The sequence below is a fragment of the Falco cherrug genome, chromosome 8, assembly GCF_023634085.1.
Source record: "Falco cherrug isolate bFalChe1 chromosome 8, bFalChe1.pri, whole genome shotgun sequence".
NCBI classification, from domain to species: Eukaryota; Metazoa; Chordata; class Aves; order Falconiformes; family Falconidae; genus Falco; species Falco cherrug.
This window is the reverse complement of record NC_073704.1, coordinates 339,120-367,118: the sequence shown is the minus strand read 5'-3', so window position 1 is coordinate 367,118 and position 27,999 is coordinate 339,120. Positions and strand designations below refer to the sequence as shown.

At 43.9% G+C, this 27,999-nt stretch overlaps 2 protein-coding genes across 10 annotated transcripts; one reads left to right on the top strand and one right to left on the bottom strand.

Annotated features, from left to right (window-relative positions):
* Nucleotides 1-76: 76 nt before the first annotated feature.
* Nucleotides 77-22,667, top strand: CASP8 (caspase 8). 7 transcript variants are annotated; one of them, XM_055718810.1, is made up of 9 exons: nt 77-938; nt 1,934-1,968; nt 3,844-4,173; nt 4,402-4,507; nt 5,538-5,676; nt 7,129-7,217; nt 7,825-7,936; nt 8,952-9,441; nt 10,203-11,150. In XM_055718810.1, the coding sequence occupies exons 3-9, from the start codon at nt 3,863-3,865 to the stop codon at nt 10,351-10,353; spliced, it is 1,398 nt and encodes a 465-aa protein (XP_055574785.1). In that variant the 5' UTR covers nt 77-938; nt 1,934-1,968; nt 3,844-3,862; the 3' UTR covers nt 10,354-11,150. The 7 variants fall into 7 exon arrangements, 6 of the variants coding, with proteins under 6 accessions (XP_055574785.1, XP_055574783.1, XP_055574784.1 ...); XM_055718808.1 differs by having other exon boundaries at nt 77-1,017; XM_027801473.2 differs by lacking the exon at nt 1,934-1,968 and having other exon boundaries at nt 80-1,017; nt 10,203-10,333; nt 10,988-11,150.
* A 1,378-nt stretch (nt 22,668-24,045) lies between these two features.
* On the bottom strand, nt 24,046-27,477 carry LOC114015187 (casein kinase I-like). Of its 3 annotated transcripts, XM_055719462.1 has the most exons (6): nt 26,991-27,477; nt 25,693-25,756; nt 25,409-25,435; nt 24,964-25,037; nt 24,646-24,796; nt 24,046-24,168 (listed from the first exon to the last, which is right to left on the bottom strand). In XM_055719462.1, exons 1-6 carry the CDS (start codon nt 27,020-27,022, stop codon nt 24,160-24,162), a joined length of 357 nt encoding a protein of 118 aa, XP_055575437.1. In that variant the 5' UTR covers nt 27,023-27,477; the 3' UTR covers nt 24,046-24,159. The 3 variants fall into 3 exon arrangements, with proteins under 3 accessions (XP_055575437.1, XP_055575435.1, XP_055575436.1); XM_055719460.1 differs by lacking the exon at nt 24,046-24,168 and having other exon boundaries at nt 24,206-24,796; nt 26,991-27,454; XM_055719461.1 differs by lacking the exons at nt 24,046-24,168; nt 25,409-25,435 and having other exon boundaries at nt 24,206-24,796; nt 26,991-27,458.
* Between the last annotated feature and the right edge of the window lie 522 nt (nt 27,478-27,999).

The following is a 27,999-nucleotide window of genomic DNA, read 5'->3' as shown; positions in this document are numbered from 1 at the left end:
TCTTGGGGGAGGGTGGGTGGTTTTTATACAACTTAAATATTCATTGTTCCTTGCTGTCCACGCTGTACACCTTCCGTGTAAGTCTAGTAATACAGAGCTGTACCGGAAAGAAATTGGCCTAAAACAAGCAAACAAAAGAAACGTGGTTGTTTTCTGTTGAGGCTTACTGGTGGCATACAGAAGCATATGCACACGTGCATGCTCTCCACCTACGGAATTAAAGAAGGGCTATGATTTGTGCAACCCTTGTTTAGACAGATTTAAGCAGAATTAGTGTAAAAAGAGTCTTTCTGTTGGGGAAGTTGGTATCTTGGGAAGATCATGATCTTCAAGTGGGATTTCTAACATCCACCAGTCTCTGGTGTCCCTTCCCTCCCAACTGTCACCATTTTGTGCAGGAGCTGGGTATCCTGCCTTGTGCCAGTAGAAGCCACAGCCACTACGTTTGCTGAGTAGTTGGTAGCCTCAGCCTTTTCACTTCTTCCAGACCAGCCTTTCTGAGAGATTAATTTTTTGCTGGCTGCTGAACAAGGTCACTGAGACAGTTCTAGAGGAAGCCAGAGGGCAAAACCAGGGTGCCGGAGAACTAAGGGCAATTGGAGAGACTGTAAGTTAACAAAAGGACGGGAACATTTTGGGGGAGGGTGAGAGAGGAAGAAATAGGAAGTGGAACAGTAAAGACAAAGAACAGTGCCAGGAGGGCTGGTCCTTGAAACTGCTGCATGATGGGAACGGGAGGAGCTAAGCTGGGCTGGGTCTCCTCCGGAAGCGTTTTTCACCGGGGCCTTGGTTCAGTTAGGACACAGAGGAACTGATGGGTGCAGTGAGTGAGAGGTGCCGAGGCATGGGATGACGTGGAGGCAGAACTATTTGGGGCCTGAAGATCAGATAGTGCTTGCTCCCAGCCTTTTGATAAAAGGACAACTCGTGCCAGTGCCGTAAGTCAGGCACGTTTTCTGAGCTGATAACTAGCGTGTGCCTTTTGGAAGGAATTTGTATGCCTCGTTCTATCAAAGGGTATGTTACGATTTTGAGTTTTTAAAGGTAGATAGGTTGAAATCAACGAACGATTGTTTTCATTGCAAAATTTTAACAAATTTTAGCTCTTCCAACTCTCCGTAACGCTGGCTTCACAAGCTTCAGAGAGTGTGGTAGCTGTACCGATTGCTGATCATGTGGTTCATGCCGCAGGGAGGGTGCTGGTGACCAACAGATCATACTGTGAACCTTACCATTGAAGGCAAAGTTCTACACTTTAAAGAGGGTGAAAATGCCAGAAGTTAATTACTGCTTAAATTCTCTTGTGAACGGGGAAGTTCTATCACTTAAATAATTTCAGAGGAATGTTTAGCCTTTCAGTTCCCTGTATTCACTGACCACTGCTGCTGAATTTGGTGCTGGTAGCTGACTTTTGATTTTAGTTCAGTAAATAACCTTACATGAAAATGCATGTTAAAAATAGGCTAGGGTGAGTTGGAGAGGGTCTTCAGAGAAAGGATGTAAGTCATGGAGAGTCTGATGACACAGCTGGACAATGGTACTGAGATATTTTTAAAAAAGGGGAGATAAAATTAATTGATTTACCGTTCCCTCACTGCCTTTTAATTAGGATGTATATATGGGAACAAATGTACTGGGCTGTGCTGTATGCTAGAAAGTTCTGGCTATGCTGCTTACTGTGTCCGCTTAAAACAAAAGTGAAACCTGGGTTATTTTTGTGGCTTGTTCACTGATTTTTCTCACAAGCACTGTAATGATTCATTTCCTAAAGCTGGAACCATGATAGGTGGAGTAGGGAACTTCTGCTTTATGACCACAGCTTATTACTTTTCTGTAACATACATTTTGTAAGTCATGTGACAATATAGACCATAGTACAAAAGGCCATACTTATCCTGGAACTTGGAGACTATGGCTGTCTCACTTTTTTCAGAGTGGTCCCAGCAGTCCTCCAGCCTGTCTTCCCATGTAAGTGTTGTAAAATTATAATTATTATCATTATTATTACTATTAAACAGTTGCTTGTTGTATCAGTTGTGTCTTTAATTTAGTGAAGTGGGAGAAAAAGACAGAAGCCGTTAAATATTCTTTTAGTGTGCTCCCTGTGTTTGCAGACAGGCTTAAATATAGTGTGTTAGGTCGCAAATCTGTTCTAATTGCAGTAATTTTGTGGGTTTGAAACTTAAACTCTTTGAGAAATAAAACCAAAAATTCCCTTTACAGGATATACTGTTATAAGCACATGCCTTGTATCTTAAACAAAAGGCATGGTTTATGTGAGAAGGAAGATAACTTCCTAACTAGCTACCAAGAAAGTATTCTCTTTCCTGTGTGGGTACAGAAATATTCAGTCAGATCCAAGATCATCGAATTGTGAGGTTAAGCACATATGATTAATTCAGATACCAGTGGTTTTGTGGTTATATGGGCTGAATGGTATACAGATTCCAGTCTGTTTAAAAATTAAGTTTGAATGGATTTAAAGAAAACAGTATTTGGGGGCAGAGCATGAATCGTATATGCTGCATCACAATGCATGTTTTGCTGTTTTATCAGGTTTTTTGCTAGACAAAGGTTTAAGGTTCAGTTGTATGTTCACTCTTGCTAACTAACAGAATGCTGACCAAGGGCATGCCACAAAAAACTGCTTTGCTGTAGAGTGGTCCTTGGAGGAGAGGGGAGTACAATTGTCTGCTAATCCCGCCGCCGCTGCCCCCCCCCCCCCCCCCCCCCCCCCCCCCAATATTTACAGTAGTACTGATTCAGTTAGTCAGCTGAGCTGCCTTGGAGTTATTAGCCCTGGTATCAGAACATTTGCAGTAGCAGTAACATTGAAATGCGTTGCCTAATATTCCAGTAGTGTAGGAATAATTTGTTTGCGTTTGCTGTCTGTAACTTTTCTGTCTCCCAGTGACTTCAATGGGACAAGAGACCTCAACTAGATGCATTTCTGTAGAGTTTCTCTTCAGAGATTCCTAGGTGTCTTAGATCTAAGGCAGAGAGAATAAAGTTGCAGATGCTTCACTTACCAGAGGGGCAGTGGAGGCATGTCTTATAAATGTCAAGGTGAGATAGTTAGAAGGCTTGCACTTGGTATTTTCTAACTTCCTCTTGTGCTCAAAAATTGGATCCACAAAGCTGATGGAGGAAGTGGTGTGGAAGGGAGGTGGTATTTGATGCTCAGTGAAACAGAGATAGTTTGACAAGAATTGTGGCCTTTTTAAAAGGGTTGACATGATCTATGTGGGATTTGAATAATACAGATTGATTGAGAGCTGGAAACTGAGTTTTACTTGATGCAGCTAATCCAGAACAGGAAGAGGTGCTTTGGCTGTAATGGCCAAGGTCAGAAGCAGTGCATAAGGAAGGGAGAAGCTAGATAGCCTAGAAGATTCATACTCAAGTGTATCCTATCTTTGTTAAGGTGTAAAACCTGGCAGTCTCATTTACTACATAGTCTCTATTTCAGACTGGCAAGTGGCTCTTGCTCCCAAATGGGATCAAACCTCAACCAAACAAAACCAAACTAAAACAGCAGCATGCTGTCAGGATTGCGCATCCTGTACGTAGGTACTTTCAGCTGTCTAGGCACACCATAGGAAGCAAGAACAGTCTGTGACTTTGTGAAATTCACTTAGTATAGAGTTTTTTATTTTCCTTGTTAAGTCTCAGGAACTGAAAGAGCAAAGCATCAGAGCTATGGTAGCAGGGCCGCCTTTCTCTGCTGAAGTGATTTTGATTGCATATATTTATTTTGGACCATTCTACATAATATGATGCCTTTTATAATCATGTTGTTGCTCTGCTGTTGCTGACCAATGAGATCAACTTCTGTTTGTTTAGATCCAAATCCTGATGTGAAATGAGTAAAGACTTCCACAAACTCCTTTTTGCCATTTCTGAGGCTTTGATCACAGATGAACTGGAAGCTCTGAAGTTCCTCAGCCTGGAGCACATCCCCATGAGGAAGCTGGAAGCCATCCGGGAGCCCAAAGCCTTCTTCGAAGTGCTGCAGGAGAAAGACATGATGGAGGCGGGGAACCTGTCCTTCCTGAAGGAGCTGCTCTACCGGATCAATCGGATTGACCTCCTGGGTGTCCACCTGGACTCCAGCCGAGCGGAGATGGAGAGGGAGCTTCAGATCCCGGGCAGGGCACGGGTGTCGGCCTACAGGTGAGCACAGAAGCAGTAAACCTTTGCAAAATATACAACAGTACTGTTGTGTACTGTCTTGTTTTCTGTCTGCGCTGTTGTCTTATGAATATCCCAGCACAATTGTATTTATTACAGCATGCCTACATCCCATTGTGAAGTTTTACATTTTGCAGTTCAGCTGTGTAATTGTGGTGTTTTCTTCTCATAAACTTTCTTAATTGGTCTTTCCCTAACCTTTATTCCCAGGCAACTGCTATATGAAATTGCAGAGGACTTGACTCCGGAAGATGTCAAGAGCGTGAAGTTCCTGCTCCAAAAACAAATACCAAAGAACAAGCTCCAGGATAATGCTGTATGCAAAGTGATCTTGCTAAGTTTCTTGCAAGGCTAGTTCAGAATCCGCTAGTTCTTCTAAGAAAGGAGTAAAGAGAAAGCAGCCTGTTCACAAAAATCTGTTGAAAGAATTGTGATGTTAGCTGATAGCTGCTGTGTGAAAGAATGGACTCCTCTTTTTTTTTTTTTTTTCTTTTTCCTCATTGTATCTTTTCTCTAGCATTTTTTGCTGTCCTGTTTCTATTTCTCCTCCACCACCTGTCTCCCTAATCTTTTCATCTTGCAAAATCCGTTCATGCTCTTCCTTTCGTCTTTGCTTGGCATTTGTAAGACATCTGTACATATGCTGTATCTAGGAAGAGTGATGTTTGCTGGAGGAAAAACAGTGTTTTGGAGTCAGAAATTCAAGTTCTAATGTGAGTTCAACCAAATTTTTGTGTGTCATTGGTTAAATTTTATTTTTTATTGTAATTTGGGGTAACAGCATTTTGTTAATTCCCCCACAAAAGTATTAAGAGTTTTGATAAGCTAATTTAATACTAGTAAATAATGAACAGTGTTCTAAAAATGCTTGGTATTATTAAGAAGCTTCCTTAAAAGTCCTGTTTGTATTGTAGCACCTGTAGGAAAATTAGCAGATTTACCTCCAAGTTGTTGGACTACTGAACTTTACAAAACAAAATTAGATCTGAACACCTTTTCTGTAGTAGAAAATGTAAAATGGCACAGCTAAATGACTTAACAGCACTTAAGATCTGAACACAGAGGCACAACAGGATGCCATGCTGTTATTCACATCAGTGCTTTGCACTGCTGAAACAAAGCAGGATAACTTAGCCGCAGCCAATTTCTAATGATCCTGTCTTAGCCTTAGTGATACTGTGTCCTGACCCTTGTCTTAATGAGGTTTGGAGGAAAAAGAAATAGATCTGTAGCTGGTCAGTCTCTGTGAATGAGTATGTTGTCTTCTGCTCTGTCCAGAAGTGCTTGATGCTGCAATTACTGAAGGTCACGGTATGACTGTGTGTTATGTGGTTTTGTTTTACCAGTCAATGTTGAAGGTCTTCCTGGAAATGGAAAGAAACGGGATAATTAAAGAAGATGACCTGGCAGTGCTGAAAGATACATTAAAGGGATTTAGAGCTGATCTAAAGAAAAAAATCGATACCTATGAAGAAAAAAGAAAAGGTAAATTATTTAATCTGTTGTTCAAGAGTAGAGCTAGGTTTTTTGTGATTTTTCTGGCTTTATTCTTGGCAGTTTAGGAGTCCAGAGGTGAAAGAGAGACCTTACAGTATCCTAGGATAGGCAGAGTGGCTCTTAATACCTGTGGTTTTTGAAGTTTTCTGCTACTTCATTATCCCATCGTACCTTCTTGTGTCTCTCTTTGAAATACGTTCTGTGCCTTGCAAATGGTTTGCTTCTCCCTCCTCTTTTTTGCCTTACATGCAATGTTTCTCTTCAGGAAACAGTGCAGTGCTGGTTTTGGACCAGCATAGGTTTTCAGTCGCTGAAAGAGACTGAAAGTGACAGTTGCCTTGGGGAAACTTGTATTGGGAGGTTGTCACCCTTGTTTTCTGTTAGCCAGACTGTTTGCTCCTAGTCAAAGGAAGCCTCCTTGGAGACTAGGTACTTGGTTAAAGTGTAACCATTAACTTTCTGTACCAGACATGAAATTTCAAGTACATCAGTATATCTGGGCTGTTGCAGCTGAGGTGGTGACTTCTGACACCACAGCTGGGCCTTCATCTTTGTGAAACAGGGTATGTCAAGCAACAACTGAGGCCTATTAAATTTTTCCGCAGAACATTCTTTTGGATGACTCGGGACATATGTGTCTTAGACACATCAATACAGCCCATGTGGTTTCCTGCAGAAATACTCACTAGTTTCCCCAGCATATGCTTGTGTCTCTAAAACAGCAGAAGAAAATTGCCGAGGGTGGCTAGTGTAAGCAAGCCCTGTGTCAGGGGAATGGCTTTTTAGTAGTATTGTTACTATTTTGTCCCCCTTGATAAGTAGCAAAAGAGCATGTCCTATAGATCTTATTGCCCTGACAATTACATTCCATTTAAACACATCGGTGTAACTTGTAAAAAGGGTAGTGTGATTTATTTCCTTGGGTAGAATCATGGATTTGATCATTTCTTCACTTATTTCAGACAGTTGTATTCAAAGATGTGTTTTGTCGCTTTGAGGAGATCTTCCATTATGCTGGTATGCTGCATCCTCGGTGTGTCCACCCAAATGGTAGAGTTCTGTGGAGAAGCAATGGCCTCAGAAGTAAATGAACTAGCTGTAGTGTACCACGGTAAAAAAATGGGTCTCCTTTTCCACTTATGTATTCCATAGTGGAGGTGCTATTGGCTTGCCTGGGGTGACAGCTCACATTCAGCCTTTTATTATCTGGATCTTGCCACCAGTGAAAGAGCAGAGAAGAAATGGAGCACAACTTCAATAACCAGCAGTCTGTGAAACTGGAACCCTGCTTAGCCCAGCTCCACAAAATGATGGTGTCTCAGTGATGTGGAAACCACCCTCTACCCCACTCTTGTACTGTTTTTCTGAGTGTTGAAACAGGCACAGTGGAGGATTTATCTTTTTAGTCCTAAAATGTTCTGTTTGTCTTCTCCCTCTTAGAAAATGATTCTAAGGAAAAATTCCACCACCCAGTATCTGCGTCTGTGCATGCAGCAGAACAAGGAGCAGAGGGGGAGACACCACACCTGGTGAGAAATACCTCAAGATCCCCTTTAAAGTATTTCTCCAACTCCTGGAAGGGAGGAGCATAAACTCTTAAAGACTAAGCAGGTGGAAGAGCTGAAAGGGAGGGGTTCTGGCTTTATATGTAGGCCTTGGAACAATGCCTGTTTCCAAAACAAGAGCAAACGTTGTTCCTTTGTGAGGACCTGGCAAGAAATGAAGGAGTACTTTTGTGTGAAGAAAACCAGTCTTAATGATAATGGAGTCGGGGACATTAAAGTCCTGGTCAGGATACTCCTGGACAGATGGAAAGGGAATCACAGAATCTACTACCTCATGCTCGGAGGGAATGTTTTTCCTCTGCACATGCAAATTTGCATTTCTGGATGCTCGCTTCCTCCCATGCTGAAATCATATCCTAACCACAGAGAGAGAGGAGGAGGGATTCAGGGAGACAAAGCAGATTCCTCTCCCCTGTAGCTAGCTTGTATACTTACACTTTTCTTTTCTGGTTTCTTGGCCCTCATGCTTTTTTTTTGTGCTTGGACATGAAGGACCAACAACCCGTGTATAGCATCTTTCTCTTTTGGATGCATGGCACTGCTTTCTTATCAGCTTGCTTTCTTTCTACAGGTTGTGGAATCATATAAAATGAAAAATAACCCCCATGGTTACTGTGTGATTCTTAACAACTACATTTTTAAAAATCCATCAGAAGCCAGAGAAGGAACAGTGAAAGATGGAGGTAAGTACTTAATCCAATTACTGGTTTGTTTTTTTCTCTGAAAAAATTATCTAATCTTTCTGGTGAAGAAGAATCATGTCCACTTAAGCTTAGGTCTCTTATTCCCTTAAATTCTCTTTAATTCTCAAATAAATGCTACTGCTTTATCATTTTCCTTAAAGCCTGTCTTTCTGCAAGAGTCACTTTTAAGATAAGCAAGAGTGTATCTTAAATAAAAATTAAAACCTGTTTCATGAAAGCACACATCACTGATCTTTTAACTTCATCCAGCCCGTCTGCTGGCTGCTTGCTTCCCAGCTACTCTCTCACCACCCACACAATTAAGCCAGCATTTGCAAAAAGTCAGCATAGCATTTGTTAGCGGGTTACCCTGCCTTCCTTCTTGCTGCATTGATCATTGTCACAGAATGATGGACCTACTTCATTTAAGAGTGGCAGAATTTGTCATTCTAAAAAAGGTACCTGCTTTAACTTGCTAAGTGATGTTCTTAAGCAGGGGTCCTCAGACTTTTTATCCAGGGCGCCGGCGCGGATGCAGTGGCAGGCAGTCATCTGCGGCTGCTTGGTTCCCCGCCCCCAGCCCCCGGTGGGGGGGCACGGGGGGGTTCTGTAAATACCGGGGGGCCGGATTGAGGACCCTGGGGAGCCGTATCCAGCCCACGGGCCGTAGTTTGAGGACCCCTGCTCTTAAGCATCTGAGGTTACTATGCAACGCATAGTTAAAGCTTGCTTTAACACAGTAAGCTTCACTAATTTGTACCGATGAATCAGATAATCTGAAACCTGTTTTTGTTTTAGATAGCATGATGCTTAACCCAGTTGCGTTTAAAAAAAAGTGAAACTAGGCATTTGTGATTTGCTAATTACATTTGGCGGGCTATGAGTCAGTCAGGTGAGTTTATTGGTGGGATTTGAACACTTCTGATAGTATCTGATCTACCACACGGACTGATATTTTAGCATCTTCCTTGTCACTGTCTACGTTTAACCAAGTGCCTTCTGACTTCTTTTCCAGAGGCAGTGAAGAGGGTCTTCAAGTGGCTTCAGTTTGAGACAGTTGAGCACATGGATCTAGAAGCAAAGCAAATGTACGCAAAAGTTGAAGAATACAGCAAAAAAGATCATAGTAACATGGACTGTTTTGTTTGCTTCATTTTTTCCCATGGTGAAAAAGACAAAATAAAAGGTGTTGATCATCAGTTTGTAAATATTAGAGATTTAGTCTCCTGCTTCAGTGGATCAAATTGTCCGTCTCTTGCTGGCAAACCCAAGCTGTTTTTCATCCAGGCTTGCCAAGGCTCTGCAGGTCATCCAGCTGTCACAGTAAAAGAAGACTTTTCTAGCCATCTTGAGGTGGATGCTACCCCTATGATTTCCATTCCTGATCAGGCTGATATTCTCATTGGCATGGCTACAGTGGAAGACTACGAGTGCTACCGCTGTACAAAGACTGGCAGCATTTACGTTCAGTGCCTCTGTGACAAAATGGAGTTGCTGTGCCCACTGTAAGTACTATTTTAAATCCGTGTACATTTGGAGTATTGCAGATACACATGCTTAAGCATGCTGTGCTTGAAACACGAGTGTTTTGCATTTGTGGTATATGATGCTTTTCACCTGGAGAACAGTGCAGATTCGACATTGTTATTCTACAGATGAACCAAAGTACAAGTGACTTTCCCTAGTTTTCCTGTGGCAGAACCAGGGTTGTAATGCTGGAACATTACATATAAACAAGTGTGTGTATGTGTGTGCATGCATTTGAACAGTTTTTTGACTGGTAAATGGTTTTATTTTCCGGTGACACCTAATCAGAGGCCAATTTGTTGAGTGATTACACAGACAAAAATATCAGTGTTCTTTAGTCATAACTTGTATTGTTGCCTCCCTCCCATCTCCATCATAATCTTGATTCAGAAAACAGAATTTCTCTTCAGACATGACTTTTTCATGGTGTCGAGAAGAGGGTGTGGGGAATGCATAGGTTTAGTTCTGTTTCATCTTAGTGTGCTCTTCTGACTGTAACCAAAGCAGGGAACTGCATTTGCTGGTAAAGTGATGCTACATGGAGGTTTCGGTTTTTTCCACCAAACACAGTGAGTTCTGTGGTTGCACAACGGAGTATGCAATTTCAGTGACAGGCAGGGTGAGGGGAAGATACTAGCCTTCCCTGAGATACCACTTGATTGGAGCAAACAGATCAGCTTCTTGGCCTAGCTGCAAGTACCATGTATCTCAATGTAACTTTTCTTCATTTTTATTCAAGCCGCAAGGATCTCATAACAATCCTGACAGAAGTGAACAAGGAAGTGGGAGGAAGAGTGTTAAATGGATGGAAGCAGATGCCAAAGATAACATCAACCCTACGGAAGCAATTGATCTTCCAAATTTCACAATGTCAGTCAACTGAAAAGTAGAAAAATATACACTCAGTTAGGAATCGCATTTGGAATGGGCTTCCACAGGAAGAGAATTTGCAAGAGGAATTATCTGGAGCTGTGTAGTTAGCCTGGCTCCTCCAAGGGGCCATGGGACCTAAGTTGTCCCATTCCCGAGTTTAAACAGACTCCTGTCACCTGGATCTGTAGCAGTCTGGTAAGGCCGTGGAGGAGTACGGGTCTGGCTTTCTGCCCTGCAGAAGCAGTGGAGTCTGTTCAGTCTGGGTTTCAAGTGAGGAAGCACTTCCAAGTAGTATGATTTTTAAGAGTTTCTGGAAATACCAATGGAAGTTCCGTTTCTGTCCAAGTTGTTTTAAGTTCCTGGAATCTGAAGAAAAGAACAGATACATTGGGAATACTAGATCTCTTCACTGGGGGCATGTGTAAGATTGTAACAGATTTACCCAGAGGTGGGTCATTGGCTGTCTCTGGAAGCTGTATAATTTTTCATGGAAAATAACGTCCCTGTCCAGAAGGACAGAAAAAAAGATATTATTATGATAATATTTCCTCCAAATATTTGGCTTACTTTATTTTTTTAATTAACTTGGCTAAACAGCACTGCTGTTTAGGCTTTTAAATAGTAAGGGTTCTATTTGTGTTTTTTTCTCAGAGCTCTTAGGGGACAGCCTGTTTTGAATGGCTCTTGACTGCTGGAAGGAAGGTCCCACTTCATTAGACCCTCTGCTCTGAGATGCCTTCTCCTCCTGGCGACTGACTCTAGTTCCTGTGGACTCTTGTTTCTGTTGTAATAAACAGTCTTGGTTTTCATATTACCTTTGTGTTTGGTGTGTTTCTCTTTTAGCTGAGCTGGCTGAGGGGCAGTCAGCATGACGAGTGCTTTTACTTCAGTAGCAGAAGTTATTTTGCTCTCATTGAAATACTCAATGGCAGCCACCCTGAGGGGCAGCATATCGATATCCCTCCATTAGCAGCTGGACAGATGGGAGGAAAGAGTCAGGTGAAGTTCAGGACTTTCATGATAGTGGCAGCTGGTGTGTTGCATTAAAGAGGATGGAGTAATTTAGCAGAAAATACACACACACACCCGCCTTCCAACTCTCCTCACTGAGGTGGTAGATTAGGTGTGGCTAGGTTTAAATTCTAAGCTATGTCCAATTTACCACTGTCAGTCCAGTCGCATTTAATATATATATATTACACTACCATGGGCCTGGATACACTGATAGCAGTTTGCACTGCCAGTCCAGCCGTGCTCATGAACTAGCATGGCCACACTCTAGGGTATGGTCACCTTCCATGAGAAACTGAGGACCAGCTCCTTAACAGGGCAGTTGTATTTGTGTAACAGATACACGGCTTTTTGGATTGCCAGTGATAGTGACTGTCTGCAAAAAGGCATGTGCAAATAAAATGTTATAAAGTGTAATACATGTGGAAAAGTTACAAACAATGCAGCCTGGCTACAAATATTAAAAAGTAACTCTCTAGAGATATTTCTAAGTCTCCCAATGAAGCACTTGGTTTCAGTCTCACCCAAGGCGTCCCGAGGGGGGGAGAAGCAAGGCTCAGCCCGCCGGCTGATCCCAGGAGTCCGTCTCGGTGGCATTTTCCCTTCACTTGCTCTTGGTGGTGTCTTCCCCACTTGTCCCCCTCATTCATCACTTTTTATGCTTCTCTTTACTCTCAGGTGGAGCTTGAGTGACTCTAGTCATACATTCCTTTATTATCATTGGTGCAAAGTTCTCTCGCTTTCATTTAAAGGTAGAGTTCATTTTAAATTTACTGGGCATGCTCCCCGAGCGGGGGGATTCACTCTCTTCGGGGGGCCCATTTGAGTAGGAGGTCGCGATCTCCCACTACCACAATTATTTTACCCTAGCATCCTTTAATTTTATCTCTTCAGCAGTTTGTTTTCTTTTAGCAGTTAGCACATCCTTGTTAGAAGGTTCTGAAGTGCTGAGCGGGCCGAGTTCCCAACCTTCTCTCGCAGATAGTGAGGCTCTTGGTCTTCGCCACAGCTGTTGGCCCAGCACCAGCTATCTTCTCATATATTTTACAGCTGCTATGCTGCTTGTCGGCTGTATGGTACCATTGCATTCCCAGTCCTGCAGGGAGCACAGCAGAGCCTGGCCGTGGTGTCTCCACTCTGCTCCACCCTCCACTGCTCCTCTAGGATAGCAGGTTGTGTGCCTTAGGGAACTGTGGTGATGTAGATTTCGTGCATGCCAACCGTCCTGAAGGCGATAGCTCTATTTTACCCCCAAAACACTTTCTGTAATACTACACTTCTGTTAGGACCCAATTTTTCTCTAATTCCCCCCCCCCGCCCCCCCCCCAAGGTGATTTTCCCACATAGTGCCAGTGAGGCTGTTCCTACCTTGCATCCTTGGCAATGTGTAGATGGTGTGTGGGATTCTAACAGCTACATTCCTTTTGAGTTCATAATAAGATAAGGGATGGATTTGAGACACTTTGTAAATTCTGCTTTTTTTATTTGGTGTTTCTTTGAAATGCATGTCTAGCTATGAAGCAGGGGTTCTTTATTCAACCTACTTGTATTCTTGAAGCAAAACATTTTTTTTTCCTAATTCGATACGTTGTGTTGGGAGTTGCATTTTTCTCCCCTCACCCTTTTTCACCTTCCAGGTAAAAGGGAGAATGCCCATTCGTAGAATCACAGCTCTGTTCACACAGGTTTCATAAATAAAAATAGACGTTACCAGCACTATGTAAACAAGAGTGCTGTTTGTGGCAGAAGCTACCAGAAGGTGTTACCAGGTGTGATACAGTTCTGTTGGTTAACCATTGAAGGAACTGTGGCAACAATTTATTCACATTTTTATGATGTTTTCATAAATGAGACCCCGATATGAAGTTAGTAATTAGATTTGTGAATGTTGATTTATGATAAGGAAATAGAGCTTAAATGAAATAACTGCTTCCTGTGGGAGAAACTTGCTGGAAGGTGGCAGCTGCTCCAATAGTGAAATTGTGAATCTACATTTCAGGTTTTTTCATATTTCTCTGTGTCAGAGTTCAGTACTCTCAGAGGAAGCTTGCAGATATTCCACATGAAGGGGAACTGGATATCAAAATCACTTATTTGTTATATGTGTTGCTAGGTGGGATTTTGATTTAGTAGAGTGATACAGCAACATACTGAAATTACAACACAAGCGTAATGTAGCAACTGCAATATACAGCTGAATCACAATACAAACATGATTCTCATTACCTGTCTGTGTGCGCACCATCATGACACTGAGCATCCCCAGTCATGATGGAATGTGTGGGTTGAAGCCAGCTCAAACCCATTGCTCTTTTCAGGGTTTAAATGTTTTATCAGTTATCCAGTTGTTACACTTTTATGCTGGGCTCAGCCATGTATGCACTCCCCCCATGTTGGTCTGGCTAGCCCAGGAAGACGTTATTCTTTGTTAATTGGGGTACCTGATGATTCAAAGGTACAGCTGTCTTCTGTAAAACTAAGGTTACCCTCTGGTCTCCCTGATGCTGAAGTAACTTGAGCTTTCCTTACAATATATTCTTCCCTGAGACTGTTGGGTTTTTGCCCTCCTCTGAGCTGTCCTTCACTGTTGAGGTGTGCTGGTCAGTCACACCCTGTCATTAAATCGGCACGGTATTTTGTTCCACCTGTTAAAATCAGGCCACCTCCATAGCTATCACGATTGCCTGTGGATGAAGACCTACTAGAAGCGAGAGAAAACGCCACCAAGATCCTCTAAAGGACTGGAAGAAGTAGCGGTACTGTGAGTTTGTGTGTGGCTCATGCAGCGGTCAAGGAAGGAGAAAATATCCTTTCAGTTTTATGGTTCTGAGCAAAGTATACCAACATGTACCTGCAGCAAGGTGGCTGGTGTGTTCTCGCATACCTTTGTGGCTCTCCCACAGAACCGAGAGGGAAGAAGGAAGGAGGATCTGCAGTTCTCTGACTCGGTTTTTCCTCTGTAGCCCAACTCAGAGAGTGGTGAGGGGTGATTGCCTTTCCTCTCTGAAGGCCTTCGGCTACAGGCGTTTGCCTGCCCTCCCTGTTCTTCAGCTCCTGGCTGGGAGGCCAAACACTTCAGCACAACAGTCCTGGCCCTCAATTCTGTGGTTTGTTTTCAGTGAGCAGAACAAATACCACCAGAAAGTGGAGTCAGAAGGTGAGTAGGAAAGTAAAGTTGGTGAGTCACAGTCCTGCAGGCTTAAGCTAAAAGCAGGCAAGATTAAAGTGCTGCTGTTTGAAAAGCAAAATGCTTAGAACAGTTGGGAGGATTGTTAGCCGCAGAGGTGGAAATGATATTACTCAGTGGCATGAACCCCTGCCTGGTCATTTGTATTTGTTTGTTTAGCATCCGTTCCCACAGAGCTGTGTACACCTGCTTTCCATGGGAAGTTTGTAATTCTCTCCACCGTAATGGTTTTAGGGTGACCTGTTAATGTGCTGCTCTTGGTTGGGGCGGGTTAGCGGTATGTGTGAGGAGCCTGCCTGTGTTCAGATTTCTGCCAGCTTCTCCCATTGTACAGGCTGCTATGAGTATGTGTTTTCTCACCACCTATATAAGGGTTCACTCTTAGTTGTCAAAGTGGTGCAAAATCTGGGCACTGTGGAGTTTTGATTAGTTGAACTGTTGCCTGTGTCTGTGATCTATAAGGTCTCCTGCAGGAAATCTTGAAGCCCAGGGAGAGTGGAAACAAAATACACACCGTTCAGGAGGTGAAGCTATGCGGCAGGGAGTCCAGAGTGAGATTTTTCTCAGGAGATGTTGGGTGTTCAGCCCTTGCTGGTTACCCTTTATATCCTGACCCCTAACTAACATGGGCACATTCTCCCTGAAATTATTCAGATCTGCCTCTCTTCAGCTAGAGATATGTAAAATTACGAGTGGAGAATGGCATGTTTGATCTGCAATGACTTCTGTGCAATGTGCTTAAAAAATATAGTTGACATCTTTGGGAATTCCCAGATACTAATTTCTGTGTGTCCTTGCTGTAATTGTGCCTTTGCTTGTCACACTCTCTGTTCTGTTGCTGACAACTGCAGGAGTTCCCGAGGACCCAGACGTGGCTGGCTCTCGTGGGTACCAACTGTAATACATTTCTAGCTGGGTGGAACATTGCTCTGGACATGTCTTCTGAGCTTGGCTTGAGTCTTTTTCATTGGTTTTGTATTCATGTAGCCCCTGTGTGTTTAGGCCTGATCGGTCCAGGCATACCAGTGCAGAGTGAAGGATCCGTATTTCATTCAATTTACTGGGAAGAGCTTATTTTAAACATGACTTGAGGGCACATTAGCTCATGGACCTTGAAAAAGGGACTTGTAGCGTTCAGATTATGTCTACCTTTAACCCAATTTGCCACACATGCAGTAATCTAATCTCTCATGTAGGGTTTTGAACACAGATAAGCCACTTCTGCGGTATCAACGTGAAGACTTCTGCCTGGTCGCTTGTCAAACTGGTTTTCACTGGTTTTTGGAGGGAAGGGACTCTGGTTTTAAACAGTGCCTAGCGAGAGCACTGTTCCTGTTTGGAGAGTACGGATGCTCTGAGGGCTGCTCTCCGGCCCAAGGTGAGCACTAAGGTGTTCAGCAGGGTGAAGTGCCAGCTGGTAGGATCCATTCCCCGCTCCCTCCAGCCGCCGTGGGTGCCACCTCTAGTGAGCTGCACCAGAAGGGGAGACCGGAGGCTGCTGCGGGCCGGCTCCTGCTGCCGGGGGGCCTGGGGGGGCGGTGCTGCCGCACGGCCTGCCAGCAGCCGGAGGGCGAGCCAGCGGGCTTGTGAGCTTCTTGCTGTTTGCATTAAAATGGCGACGACGTGTGAGTGCCTTTAAGGTAGATGAAGGGGACTGCCGGAAAAGCCCGGGCGGGGGGAGGCCTTTGGCCCTGCACTAGCAGGTTGGGCGTTCCCGGGAACGGACCCAAGAGTCGGCAGTGCCTCACAGCCGCGAGCGGGGGGGCCCTAAAATGCGCCCGCGAGATGCGCCGTTTTTCAGTCGTGCTCCCGGTTTTTGGCTGGGCTTCCGTCTCGCTCAGGCGGCGCTGCAGCAAGCGCTGCAGCTGCCGGGGCCCAGGCGCCGCCTCCCGCCCGCCCAGCGCGACGGGGAACCCCCCATCCTGGCCTGGCCGCGGGCCGGCCGCGCCGCGGGGCCATGGAGCTGCAGCGGCGGCGGCTGCTGGCGGTCAGCGAGGAGCTGGGTGAGGCCGAGCTGGCGGCTCTGAAGTTCCTCAGCCTGGAGCACATCCCCATGAGGAAGCTGGAAGCCATCCGGGAGCCCAAAGCCTTCTTCGAAGTGCTGCAGGAGAAAGACATGATGGAGGCGGGGAACCTGTCCTTCCTGAAGGAGCTGCTCTACCGGATCAATCGGATTGACCTCCTGGGTGTCCACCTGGACTCCAGCCGAGCGGAGATGGAGAGGGAGCTTCAGATCCCGGGCAGGGCACGGGTGTCGGCCTACAGGTGAGCGGCGGGCGGGCGGCCCGGGCCCCCGCGCTCTGCGGCCGGCTGTCTGGGCGCCGGGCCGCGGCTTGGAAGCGCGCAGGCAGCCTCCAGGGGGCTCGGGCTCGGGCACGGGCCGAGCTGGAGTTTCGGCCCGGCGGGAGGGAGGAAGCTGAGGCCGTGCCTTGCCGAACTGAGGAGCCCCGAAGGCCTCGGGGCCCCTCACGGTCAACCTTCGTTCTCAACTCCGGAGAGTCTCGGCATGGTTTTAATTTTAGGAAACCTTGAGATACTTCTAACTGCAGTGGAAAATGGTTTCACTTCAGGCTGTCTTGGGACTAATGGCCCCCCATTTAAAAGGAAAAGAAAGGGGATATGTGCGGGAGGGACGGGCCACGACACGATCTGACAGAGGAGGTGTTCAGTAGTGTGGCGTTAAGTTGTGCTGAGGGAGGCGCGCTGAAACAGCATCCTGCACTTCTCTTACTAGGTACCTGCTCTTCCAGCTATCAGAAGACATCACTGAAAATGAACTGAAGTCTTTCAAGTTTCTTTTGGGGAACGAATTGCCAAAATGCAGGCTAAACCCGAAGACTGTAAGAATTTATTTAACCCCCCCCCCTTTTTTTTTTTTTTAACGACTATTATAGTCTATAGGGGCATTTGGGTTGCATTTGGGAATGTTTGGCGTTTGGGAATGAGTGTCACTCTTCTTATGGTGTCATTCATTTTTTGGTGAAAATACTATAAGGAAAAGGGTGCACCTGGAAAGGGGCATTCCGGTGCATGTGGGACTTGCCTGTGCTAGTGTTATCCGTAGGTTTTGCAGCAGTGTCACAGCCCAGAGAGCATGGGCCAGCCCCACACCAGGTGCAGAGGCCTTCATGTGCAAGCACTGTATAGGACTTGGGGGACTCAGTGGTTCTGATCAGTGGAAGACTGATGAGCACATTTACTCATCTTGCCCAGCTGTTTTTCTTTTGACTGCTTTCTAAGCCATTATCAAACACAGAAAGTCGCCCACTGTGGCTATTAGTTTGTGCTTTTGTTCTTTTCATTTCCAAACTCAGAGAATACAGATCTAAGCAGCACATCCTTATCCAGGCCAAGGTCCAAGAGCTTGGAGTTTACAAAGTCTTGCGGGAGATCCAGCTGCTCTTCAGCTATCTGCTGGGTGCTTTGTTCTGTCTAATGAAAACTCTTGTAGCGTTTTCTCTCTTTTCTTACAGGAGAGACTGTGACCATCTAGTGGTAGCTATTCTAATAAATCCTTGGGGTGACCACTGCGCTCAGCCACTCAGTCATGGGCTCCTGTCCCTTGAGTCCCCTTTTGCCTCAGAGAAATCTCTATACCGTATTTGCACACTTATACCCATTTTCACCATCGCTCAAGATGGTTGCTCCAGTGATTCTTGTGTTTCAGTTAAGTGTGAAAGATAGCCACTGGAAGTCAAATGAATGAAAGCAATCATTAAAAATGACATTATATATTCCTGTATGATCACCTCTAGATCTCTTGGATTAGATCTTACTAGGTCTCAGCATCTTTGAGCTGCAGAAGGGAAACGAGTGTGTTTCGAGAACTGACAGTACTTGCAGGTTCTGTTGAACTAGGTTTAATTGGCTCAGCTGAGGTCTCAACTGAGCAACCAGTCAGCTGCGCTGACTCTGACGGTCGCATGTGCTGTCAGCACATTAAAGCTTAGGCGTATGCACACATGCTGCAGTTTCCCTCCTGGTCGCAGCACGGAGGTGCCCTAAGAGCAAACTACCTTTCTTTCTGATTACCCAGACAATGCTCGACATTTTCACCGAGATGGAGAAGAAAGGGCTATTGGGAGAAGAAAACCTAAGTATCCTGAAGAGTCTCTGTGCAGAAATTAACATCGTCCTGTTGAAGAGAATTGAAGAGTATGAATTAAACGTATTTGGTAAACCAAACCAAACAAGCCTCTTTCCCGTAGTAACTCTTGTAGTGGCACATAGGTATCATACAGGACTAATAATGAATGCTTTTCAGGTGAAGAAGAGATGCTTATCACAGAGGAACAGAGGGGTAGCACAGGAGGCCCCAAAGGTAATTGAAACACTGCGGGGGGGAAAAAATATTTGGATTTTTCACTCTTCACCTTTTGGACTCTCCACACCACTTGCATCTCACTTCTTTACACAGCACTTCTCTATAAAAGTGATCAAGTATTCAGTTACTTACTAACTGATCACAATACATTTTGCTCCCTTCTGGTTATTTGGTGGTTTATAGCTAACAGGAATAGCTGTTCAACCACAATTCAGTGTTTTCAGAGAACAGTTCTAACCCCAGGGGGTGCTTGTGGAGATGGAGAATAAGAACAGAGGTGCTCTGCTTTCTCTAGTGCTACATTCTGTATTTAAATCTTTTTGTCTGTATTCAGCCCATGCCAGATGGCTGGCGCCATCTGTGGCACCCGATTCTCCTGGCAGCTGGAATGAATCTTCCCAGGTAAGTCGGTTTGTTTATTAGAAACATCATCATTTTGTCTTAGAAGGGATCATCCTCTGTGAGGTGAACAGTTATTTATAAGCCCAACTGTTAAAAGCACTGTCTAGAAGAAGAAAAATTTGCCACTGTAACATCCTTTATTCTGAAGTTAAGTCACAGGCAGCAGCTGCTGCAATGTTAAAACTTCAGAAACGTTTGCAAGGGTAGCAAGATAGGCCAATTTTTATTATACCAGGAAATACACAGTTGGCACCATGGCTGGGTGTGGAGAAGTTGCTGAACGCAACACGGTGTGGATCTGGGGTGGGGTGCTGTTGTGCTGTGCACGGATTCCCAAAGGCAGTGGGGCAGTGCATTGCCAGGCCCTGGGAGCAAAGCTGTGTAGGGAGAGCTGCCTAAGGAGAAAGCCAGCTCCCTCATTATCCTGCTGTGCCACTTGCAAAGGCTGAGAAGCACCTGGAGGAGACTGCAGGAGAAAAGAAACCAATAGTGTTTCTTTTCAACAGCTTGAAGCTTACAAAATGACTAGCCGACCCCGTGGAGTGTGCTTGATCCTGAATAATCACGATTTTTCAAAAGCCAGGGAAGCACTGCCAGAACCCAAAACCATGAAGGATCGGAATGGGACAGATGTGGATGCAGGTACAGTGAACATTAAAGACGAGTTTGCATCTCTTCAAAAACAGAAAACTCATTTCTTTTTCTGTACTAAAGGTCTGAATTTCAAACTTCCCTTTCTAGGGTACTTTTGTTGTAGTGGGTGAGTAGGCTCTGTTTCCTGTGTTGACAATCTCTAATCAACTGATCAGGTTCTTACTGATTAGAACAATTCACTAGCATTCTGCTGTTTTACTGAGTTTACTGCAACCTTAAGCAGCAACCTCAGTCTGGACTTCACAAGCTAGGCTAGCTTTATATCAGCCTTATGCATACTACTTGTAAAATATGCAGAATCAGAAATAGATTTTCTACTGAACCGGAACAGGGTGTTAGTTGTTTAACATCCAACTTAAAAAAAAAAAATTTAAAAAAAAGGGTGGGGTGAGGGTGGGTCAGGGAGGACACTGGAATTTAGGGACTCTGTTACCTTGCTATTCAGGGTCCCTGATTTTAGCAGGCTGTCCTACAGCAGGAGCAGCATAGCTCCTTGCAGGTTCTAGGGTCTGTGAAATGCCTGTATTTACATTATCTATGCCAAGAGATAAAATCCGATAACGGACCTTCCTTGATTTAATCGAACAACTTAATTCAAGATTCAGTGCAAGGTTTCCTTCCCTTCCTCTGTGGGTACTACCCAAATGGGTAGTGCCCCCTCTCCTCTTGGGTAAAGCAACCGCACTGTTCAACACCTTTTGTGAGATGAAGGGACTAGCTGTGAAGTGGGTGGGGGAAAGAAATACAGTTCTCTTAAGAGAGGCAATACCAAACAGCAAGATTGCAAGGAAGCCTATTAATGAGAGCGAAGGGAACTCAGCAGAGATACCATTAGTGATTAGACTACTAGATTATTTTCAGAGCAGGAATGTAACTATCTGGATAGTGGCATAGCAGGATTTGAAAAGAATAAGATCGTTTAGAAATGCAATTTGCAATTGCAGAGTCCGCAACTTTCATATAATGAAATGGCTCCAATTCCTCTTCTGTTTACTTCCCAGCGGCTCTGAGAAGAGTCTTTAGCAAGCTTCAGTTCACAATAGCGGAACATAGAGACCTCACCGCAGAGGAAATCCGTAAGACTGTGAACATCTACCAGCGCGAAGACCACAAGGACAAAGACTGTTTTGTTTGCTGTATCCTGTCTCATGGGAAAAGAGGCATTATATATGGCGTTGATGGGCAGGAAGTACCTATCCAGGAACTGACCACTTCTTTCACTGGGCAGAATTGCCACTCACTCGCAGGAAAACCAAAAGTTTTTTTTGTTCAGGCCTGCCAAGGTGATGCTTGCCAGAAAGGTGTAACCATTGAAACAGATTCTGGAGAGCAAGATTGTTCTGTAGAAACAAATGCAAGATTTCAACTTGACTGCATCCCTGCAGAGGCAGACTTCCTCCTGGGCATGGCTACCCTGCAAGATTATGTTTCCTACAGAAGCCCAAGGCAGGGGACCTGGTACATACAGGCATTGTGCCAGCACTTGGAGTACAGCTGTCCTCGGTAACTTTGATTCCATAAGCTGCTTTTTGGCAACGCCTGTATTTTCCTTCTGAATGACAGGAGTTTGATTTGGGTGCAGAGGTAGATGATATGCAGTGAGACTGCTTGCTCAGAATGAAAACATTAGTGTGGGACAGAGCAACACCATGCAGATTGTTCAGAGCACCTTTGCTAACTACTTTGAAGCCTGTTCCAAACAGGAGCCATTAGCACTGAGTGTAGATCAAGATACATGAGAATATGGTAATTTTTCTGATGTTAACTGCCTCCCTAATACAAAACATGTGTGTGTTTTCACAGAGGAGAAGATATTCTCACCATCCTGACAGCAGTGAATCGAGAGGTGAGCAGAAAGAGTTGCAAGCCGAATGCAGAGAAGCAGATGCCACAGCCCAGTTTCACACTGAGGAAAAAGCTCATCTTTCCTGTCAACTAAATGGAGGGAACCTGCATGGCAGAGGGAGCTGCAGCAGTCTGGAACTGGCTGGTATCAGCTAAGAAATTGGGAAGATGTAACAGACATTTGGTGTCTGCTCTTGCCACAAGAGCAAACATTTTTATCGAAAATAGAGCTGAGGAGCAAAAGCCTTAAGAAATCTGTGTTAATGTGTGTGACACTTTATACTTGAAAGCATCTCTGAACTGGTCTCCAATTTGTGGTTTGCTAGCTAAAATACGCTCTGTTTCCTCTATCAGCAGTACTGCATTGCAGTTGCTTTAGTAAGGTATTGTTCCAGTGCAGATTTAAAAGACCACTGTTAACAAAGCCTTGTGTATTTAATGCCCAACTAACTTTTGCAAAGTAAAGACAGGGGGGATGCCACAAATTTTATAGGATATAATCAGCTCACATCAGTATGGTTTGTAGTAACAGATGTCCCCATCACTTAAAACTATTCATTTTTAGCATCTTGGTACACCTCAAGGAAAAGACAAGCACTTGTCCTCTGTTGCCCTCAGCAGAATGTGGCTGCAACTTGCATTTCAGAGTATCCTTTACACAGGATAGTCTTAATGAAAATCAGTTGCTCAGGTACTGCTTCGTGATTGAAGATGTCCAGTTGCTGTGTGGAATCAGACTCCACAATCTTACCAGATTGTAAAGTAGGTATGTTTTTTCAGCGCTGGGCAGCAGCAGGGGTAGTCCCACCAAAGCCATGCATGCCAGGGGCAACAACTTGGCTCAATTTATATAATCAAATGTTGCACATACATAAGATTTCCAAATACACCTATACATATTCATAACCTCGCCCTGCTTCATATTAAAATTCGTTCCAAGAAGTAATTTCCATAAGTCCCTCCCAACTGCGCTTGCGTAGTGCCTGGTGGTGGTGGTTGGGTTGGGGGTCCTGGGGATGAAGGCTTGGTAGTCTCCCTCACTATGAACTTTTTACTTTCTCTCTTCATGCAGACTCAGTTGTTCCTTGGTCTTGTTCCAAACTATAGAGTTGGTTTTAGCTAGTTCTCATCACAAACTGTCCTTCAGGAGGAGCTGTAGACTCCTTGCTTCAGTTAATTTACACAATAGTTAGTAAAACAAAGCATTATTTATCAACAACAATCTAGGTAATCGTTAAGCAATTAGACCTACTAAAACTTATTTAACACCTTCCCTCACCGTTACCCTGTGTTCACTTACTTTGCTGATGTTTGAGACTTGAGTCTCAGTTCTAAGCACAGTAAAAGAAGTCATCACTAGGTAGGTACCCAGCTCCTTAAAAACGTTTTTCTATGGCCCTCTGTGATGAGTGTGCACACAGAAGGGGGAGTTTTAAGGAGCCCTGAGTAGAAACTAAAGCTTTGTTAGTTTCTCTGGTTTGTTTTGAATGAGGTGCTCGCTCTGTTACATCCTTGTTATGGCTTTCAGCATAGGTGATTATTTAACTAAACAGACAGATCTTTACTGGAATGATTTTAACAGCCCAAGGCCTTCCCTGGACTCCTGTGCTGAATACTTTTTCTCTATTTGGTACCAGTTGTGTGTCCCCAAAGGTAAGGGCAGAGGGATTACAGACTGTGAGAATTACTAGAGTCCTAACAAGTAGCAGACGCAGCAAGCAGAGACAGAAATGGGCAAATATGTGCTTCCAGATTCTAGGAGAAATTTTCCAAGATAGCTGATGGTCGTTTAGCGGTTCATTGTGAAACCCTCCGGAGCGGTCGTGCTGAGCCCTGGCGCTGCGCCTGCGCGGTGGCGCGTACCCAGTCGGCGCTGCCCGCCGTATATAACGGCACCGCGATCCCGCGCTGCCTGCGGGGCGGTGCCGCGGCGCCCGCTGCTGCCTCCCGGTACGGAGGCGCCGCTGCCGTCCCCCGAGCACGCTGCCAGAGCGCACTGGGCACGGGAGTACGGAATTACAGCACGGCTGCAGCCCCGGGACAAACGCAGCCGTGTTTCGTAATACGCATACCTAGGCACAGACCCGCCCCGAGGCCTCAAACCGGGTCTGCGCATGCGCTGCCCTCAGCGTGCCAGAGGGCCTCCCGCGCATGCGCAACAGCAGGTTGCGTAATACACATGCGTATCCCGAAAACCCGCCCTTTGGCGTCAGGCCGATGGAGCGCTGCTGCCACCTAGCGAAAACAAATGGGCACTGCAGCCAATCTCTCTAACATAGACTGCAAAGTTTATTATAGGAATGGAATCAATAATGGAATTCTTCCCAAGGCCCATTAAGAAGTTGTCTGGCTTCACATCTCGGTGGATGAAGTTCTTAGAGTGAATGTATTCAATTCAATTCAACTAGTCTAGATAAAGAGAAAAAAAAATCACTCAAGAGAGACATTTTTTTCCTTACAAAACCACTAGCAACATTGTCTTAACGATAAAAGAGGCAATGAAATTTTTTATTGTAAAATGTAAGGGCATCAGAGAGAACATAATTCGATAGACAATACATAAACCTCTCCAGCTCTTTCCCCATGTCTATTTTACATTTGTTTCCAAAAACTTTCTCGGGTGAGTTTCTTCTGTCTTTGAGCAGTGCAACAGATGGTTTGCAAACAGCACAAGTCTGGTTTCTAAAAATCAATTAAGACTTTGTAATCACTTTAGATGGGGCACTTTGTATTTAAGAGAAACAAAACCAATTTTGAGTCTTTTCTTTAATGATACAGGCCTATTCACCTCTAAATTACAGAAACAACGTATTTGGTTCTGATCTCTCCAGGAATTTTAATATTCCAACATACTGCGCCGTCAAGATCAACAAAGCAGTTTCCTACCATTTGGTCAGTGAGTAATAGGACTGTCTCGAGACTAAATTTCCTTGAACAAAACCTGAAGAGATCTTCAAGACTCGGTCCAAACGGCTCCATCACCATTACATTGTAGTCCCCTTCAGCTCCACACCACTTAATTGTGGGAACACACACACTAGAGAAAAAGAAACAGTTTATTCAGTATAACAATTTGATTTATATACAAATCTTCAAGGCTTCTAAGATGAATTCTAAGAGGGTCATGACTGTGAATGTTTGTACTTACAGTGAAGCTCAATATTCTATGCACCTTCAGCCAAGAAAAAGGTGAAAAACTCACCATCGCCGAACATTTCATCATCTGTAAGCTGCCCATTCTTAGCATAAAGGACTCCAAATTTAAAATTCACAGGTCCCTGACAAATAAAACCAAATATTATAGGATAAATAGACAATCAAACAAAAGACCTAAAATAATGTTTCCTCTAAGGACTTTTATATACATCTTTTGTATATGTCCTACACACAGGAATATACACTTCATACCAGCTCCATGACATGCTCAAGTAGCAGATACCTAGTAATTTACTTTTGATCATAGATTATGAATTTTATGATATACGAAGTTGATCATCTATTAACATGATATATTATGCCAGTGCTTAAAATAATTTTTGATCTCATATGTTGCACAGAAATGCTACATTTTTTTTCTGCAATAAGCAATTGATATCTAAGTTGTTATAAGTCACTAAGTAAGTGCTAGGAGTGAAAAGTTTACATTTACCTCTTGCTCTTCAAGAGCCAACAAATCCTGTAAACAAAAAAATATCTTTAGCACACTGGTACTGAAGACAGCACAAACCCCCCTGTAATGTACTCGTATATTTGTTTAATTTCGAAGTAGCCAGTTAACTGATAAAGACAGCTTATTTTGTAGCTGTAACCCTACTCATCATTATTATCCTGCTACCGAAAGAAACAAACCACTAGCATTTATACATAATGACTTATTTTTCCAGAAAATAATAATAAGCCACAACGAAACAAAAAAAAGAAGTCACCTCCTACCTTTTGTAGCTCAGGATGAAAAATTTCCCTCGGGCTCTTCCCAAATTTGTCAAGACTCACAGCACTGAAATGCAAACGAAATACTGCTTTATAGGAGAGCAAGTATACGTTTCAACATTAAACTGTTAACTGGTTGTAGTTAGAACCGATTTAAAAAAGAATTGTTCAAAGAGCCTTGCTTATGTGGAATTTTTTGTGGAAGAGCCATTTATTTCCCACAATACTAACCTCTAAGACTTCCTAAACTTCTTTTGGATTTTAAAAACAGAAAAAAACTAGGACCTTGCATGGAGATCAGGTTTAAATGTACTGTATTTACTTATAAAGCACAGAATTTTATTCCATCATCCTTCACTTTGGCTTTATACATAATCGTTGTGAGCATTTTAGGAAGACTCAATAACCTATTCTATTTCATAAGCTTCTATCTCTTTTAAAATAATTCAAGGCATGTCAAATGAAAAATGAGCCGTTCAGCATCAAGCTCACACCCCAAAGATCCACAAGCAAGATCAGCTGCCTCAATCAACAGAAATACCTAATTTATAGCATTTCTTCCTAACTCATGTTTCTACATGACTATTATTTTTGCCCATTTTTTCCCTAGCATGAATTTCTGGAGCTGTGCAGCATGCCATGGGGTGCCAAATGCAGTCTGTCTGAGGCACACTGAGCTGACATAGAGGTCACATCTGATGCACCTTTCCATCATTGCTTATGCTAGGCCACCATGCGGACAGGATTTCCCATAGTTCCCTTTGAAAGCAATTAAAATGCTAAAATTAATTTACAAAAAAGCAGGTTTATCATGTAACTGAAATTCTTTGAGATAGTCTGTACCTAGACTCATGCTGGCTGTGAACAGGGTGAAACGGCAAAGGACTATCAACCAGGCCCAAGGGAAGGCTCAAAGGCTGTAAGAACTAAAGAATAGTCAGGGAAGGGATCTTAGTCCAAGCCCAAGTGGGCAAAAGGAGATGACATTAGTCCTGCTGCCTGCAGGTGTGTGGGAAAATCACCTTGAGGGGGGGGGAATTTGAGAAAATTGCATCCTAACAGAAGCGTAGTATTATGGAAAGCTTTTTTAGGGTAAAATACAGCTATGGCCTTCAGGATGGTTGGCATGCACAGAATCCATATCACTAGAGTTCCCTAAGCAACACCTCTTGGCAGCTCAGCACACGCTGATAGCAGTGACGGAGGATGCGAATAAGGCAAAAAGCAAACCCCTCAAAGCCCAGAACCATTTTCAGGAACACAGGAGTTAAGCCTAAAATTGGTTGAAAGCTGCCTCCTACCTCTTCCCCCGCCACCTTTCCCCCTTCAACATCAGCACATTTCCTTGTGATCCCTTTTCACAAAAAGACTGAGGCCTGTGGTATCAGCTTGGTATTGAAGCACCACGATGCGCCTGATGGCTACATGCTCTCTTAGAAGGCTGACAGCTTCTCCGCACACAACAGCCGAGGCTTCCAGTCTCTCTGGCCTTGCCATGCCCTGTGAAACGTGAGGAAGGCAAAGACCGATAACATCTCGGCGGGTCAGGAGGAAGTCAAGTTGCACTACATTTAGAGCCCAACGCATTACCCAAAGGAATTACCACAACTGAACAAGAGGCAGGAACGATCGGTAGACAGGCAGATAACATGCACGGCAGTAATAGTCAGACTTAAGTCTTAGGGTTAAGTCTTTAAGTTAAGTCTTAACATTAAATCTTAAGGTTGAGTCTTAGGCTTAAGTCTTAGGGATAAGTCTTAAGGCTAATAATTTAGGTTAAGTCTTCAGGTTGAGTCTTAGGGTTAGTTCTTTAGGTTAAGACTTATGGTTAAGTCTCAAGGTTAAGTCTTAGGGATAAGTCTTAATGTTAAGTCTTAGGGTTAAGTCTTAGAGGTTAGAATCTTAGGGTTAAGTCCTAAGGTTGGGTTTTAGGGTTAAGTCTTAGGGTTAAATCTTAGGGTTAAGTCTTTAGGTTAAGGCTTAAGGTTAAGTCTTAAGGTTGAGTCTCTAGGATTAGACTTAAGGTTAAGTTTTAGGGTTAAGTCTTAAGGTTAATTCTTAAGGTTGAGTCTTAGGGTTAAGTCTTAAGGTTAAGTTTATAGTTAAGTCTTAAGGTTGAGTCTTAGGGTTAAGTCATAGGGTTAAGTCTTAGTGTTAGGTCTTTTGGTTAAGCCTTAGAGGTAAGTTAAAACATTAAGTCTTAGGGTTAAGTCCTCAGTTTAAGTCTTAAGGATAAGTCTTAAAGCAGAGTCTTAAGGTTAAGACTTAGGGTTAAGTCTTAAGGTTGAGTCTTAGGGTTAAGTCTTAGGG

Excerpts from the sequence above, each read along its gene's own strand:
- LOC114015187 (XM_055719460.1), bottom strand. The coding sequence starts at position 27,022 with ATGTTGAAGGGGGAAAGGTGGCGGGGGAAGAG. Across the intron at positions 25,038-25,408 it reads TGGCTCTTGAAGAGCAAGAG|GGACCTGTGAATTTTAAATT; the intron begins GTAAATGTAAAC and ends TTTATTTGTCAG. Across the intron at positions 24,797-24,963 it reads GATGATGAAATGTTCGGCGA|TGTGTGTGTTCCCACAATTA; the intron begins TGGTGAGTTTTT and ends CTTTTTCTCTAG.
- CASP8 (XM_055718807.1), top strand. The coding sequence starts at position 16,492 with ATGGAGCTGCAGCGGCGGCGGCTGCTGGCGGTCAGCGAGGAGCTGGGT. Across the intron at positions 17,375-18,570 it reads GCAGGCTAAACCCGAAGACT|ACAATGCTCGACATTTTCAC; the intron begins GTAAGAATTTAT and ends CTGATTACCCAG. Across the intron at positions 19,903-20,915 it reads TGGGACAGATGTGGATGCAG|CGGCTCTGAGAAGAGTCTTT; the intron begins GTACAGTGAACA and ends TTTACTTCCCAG.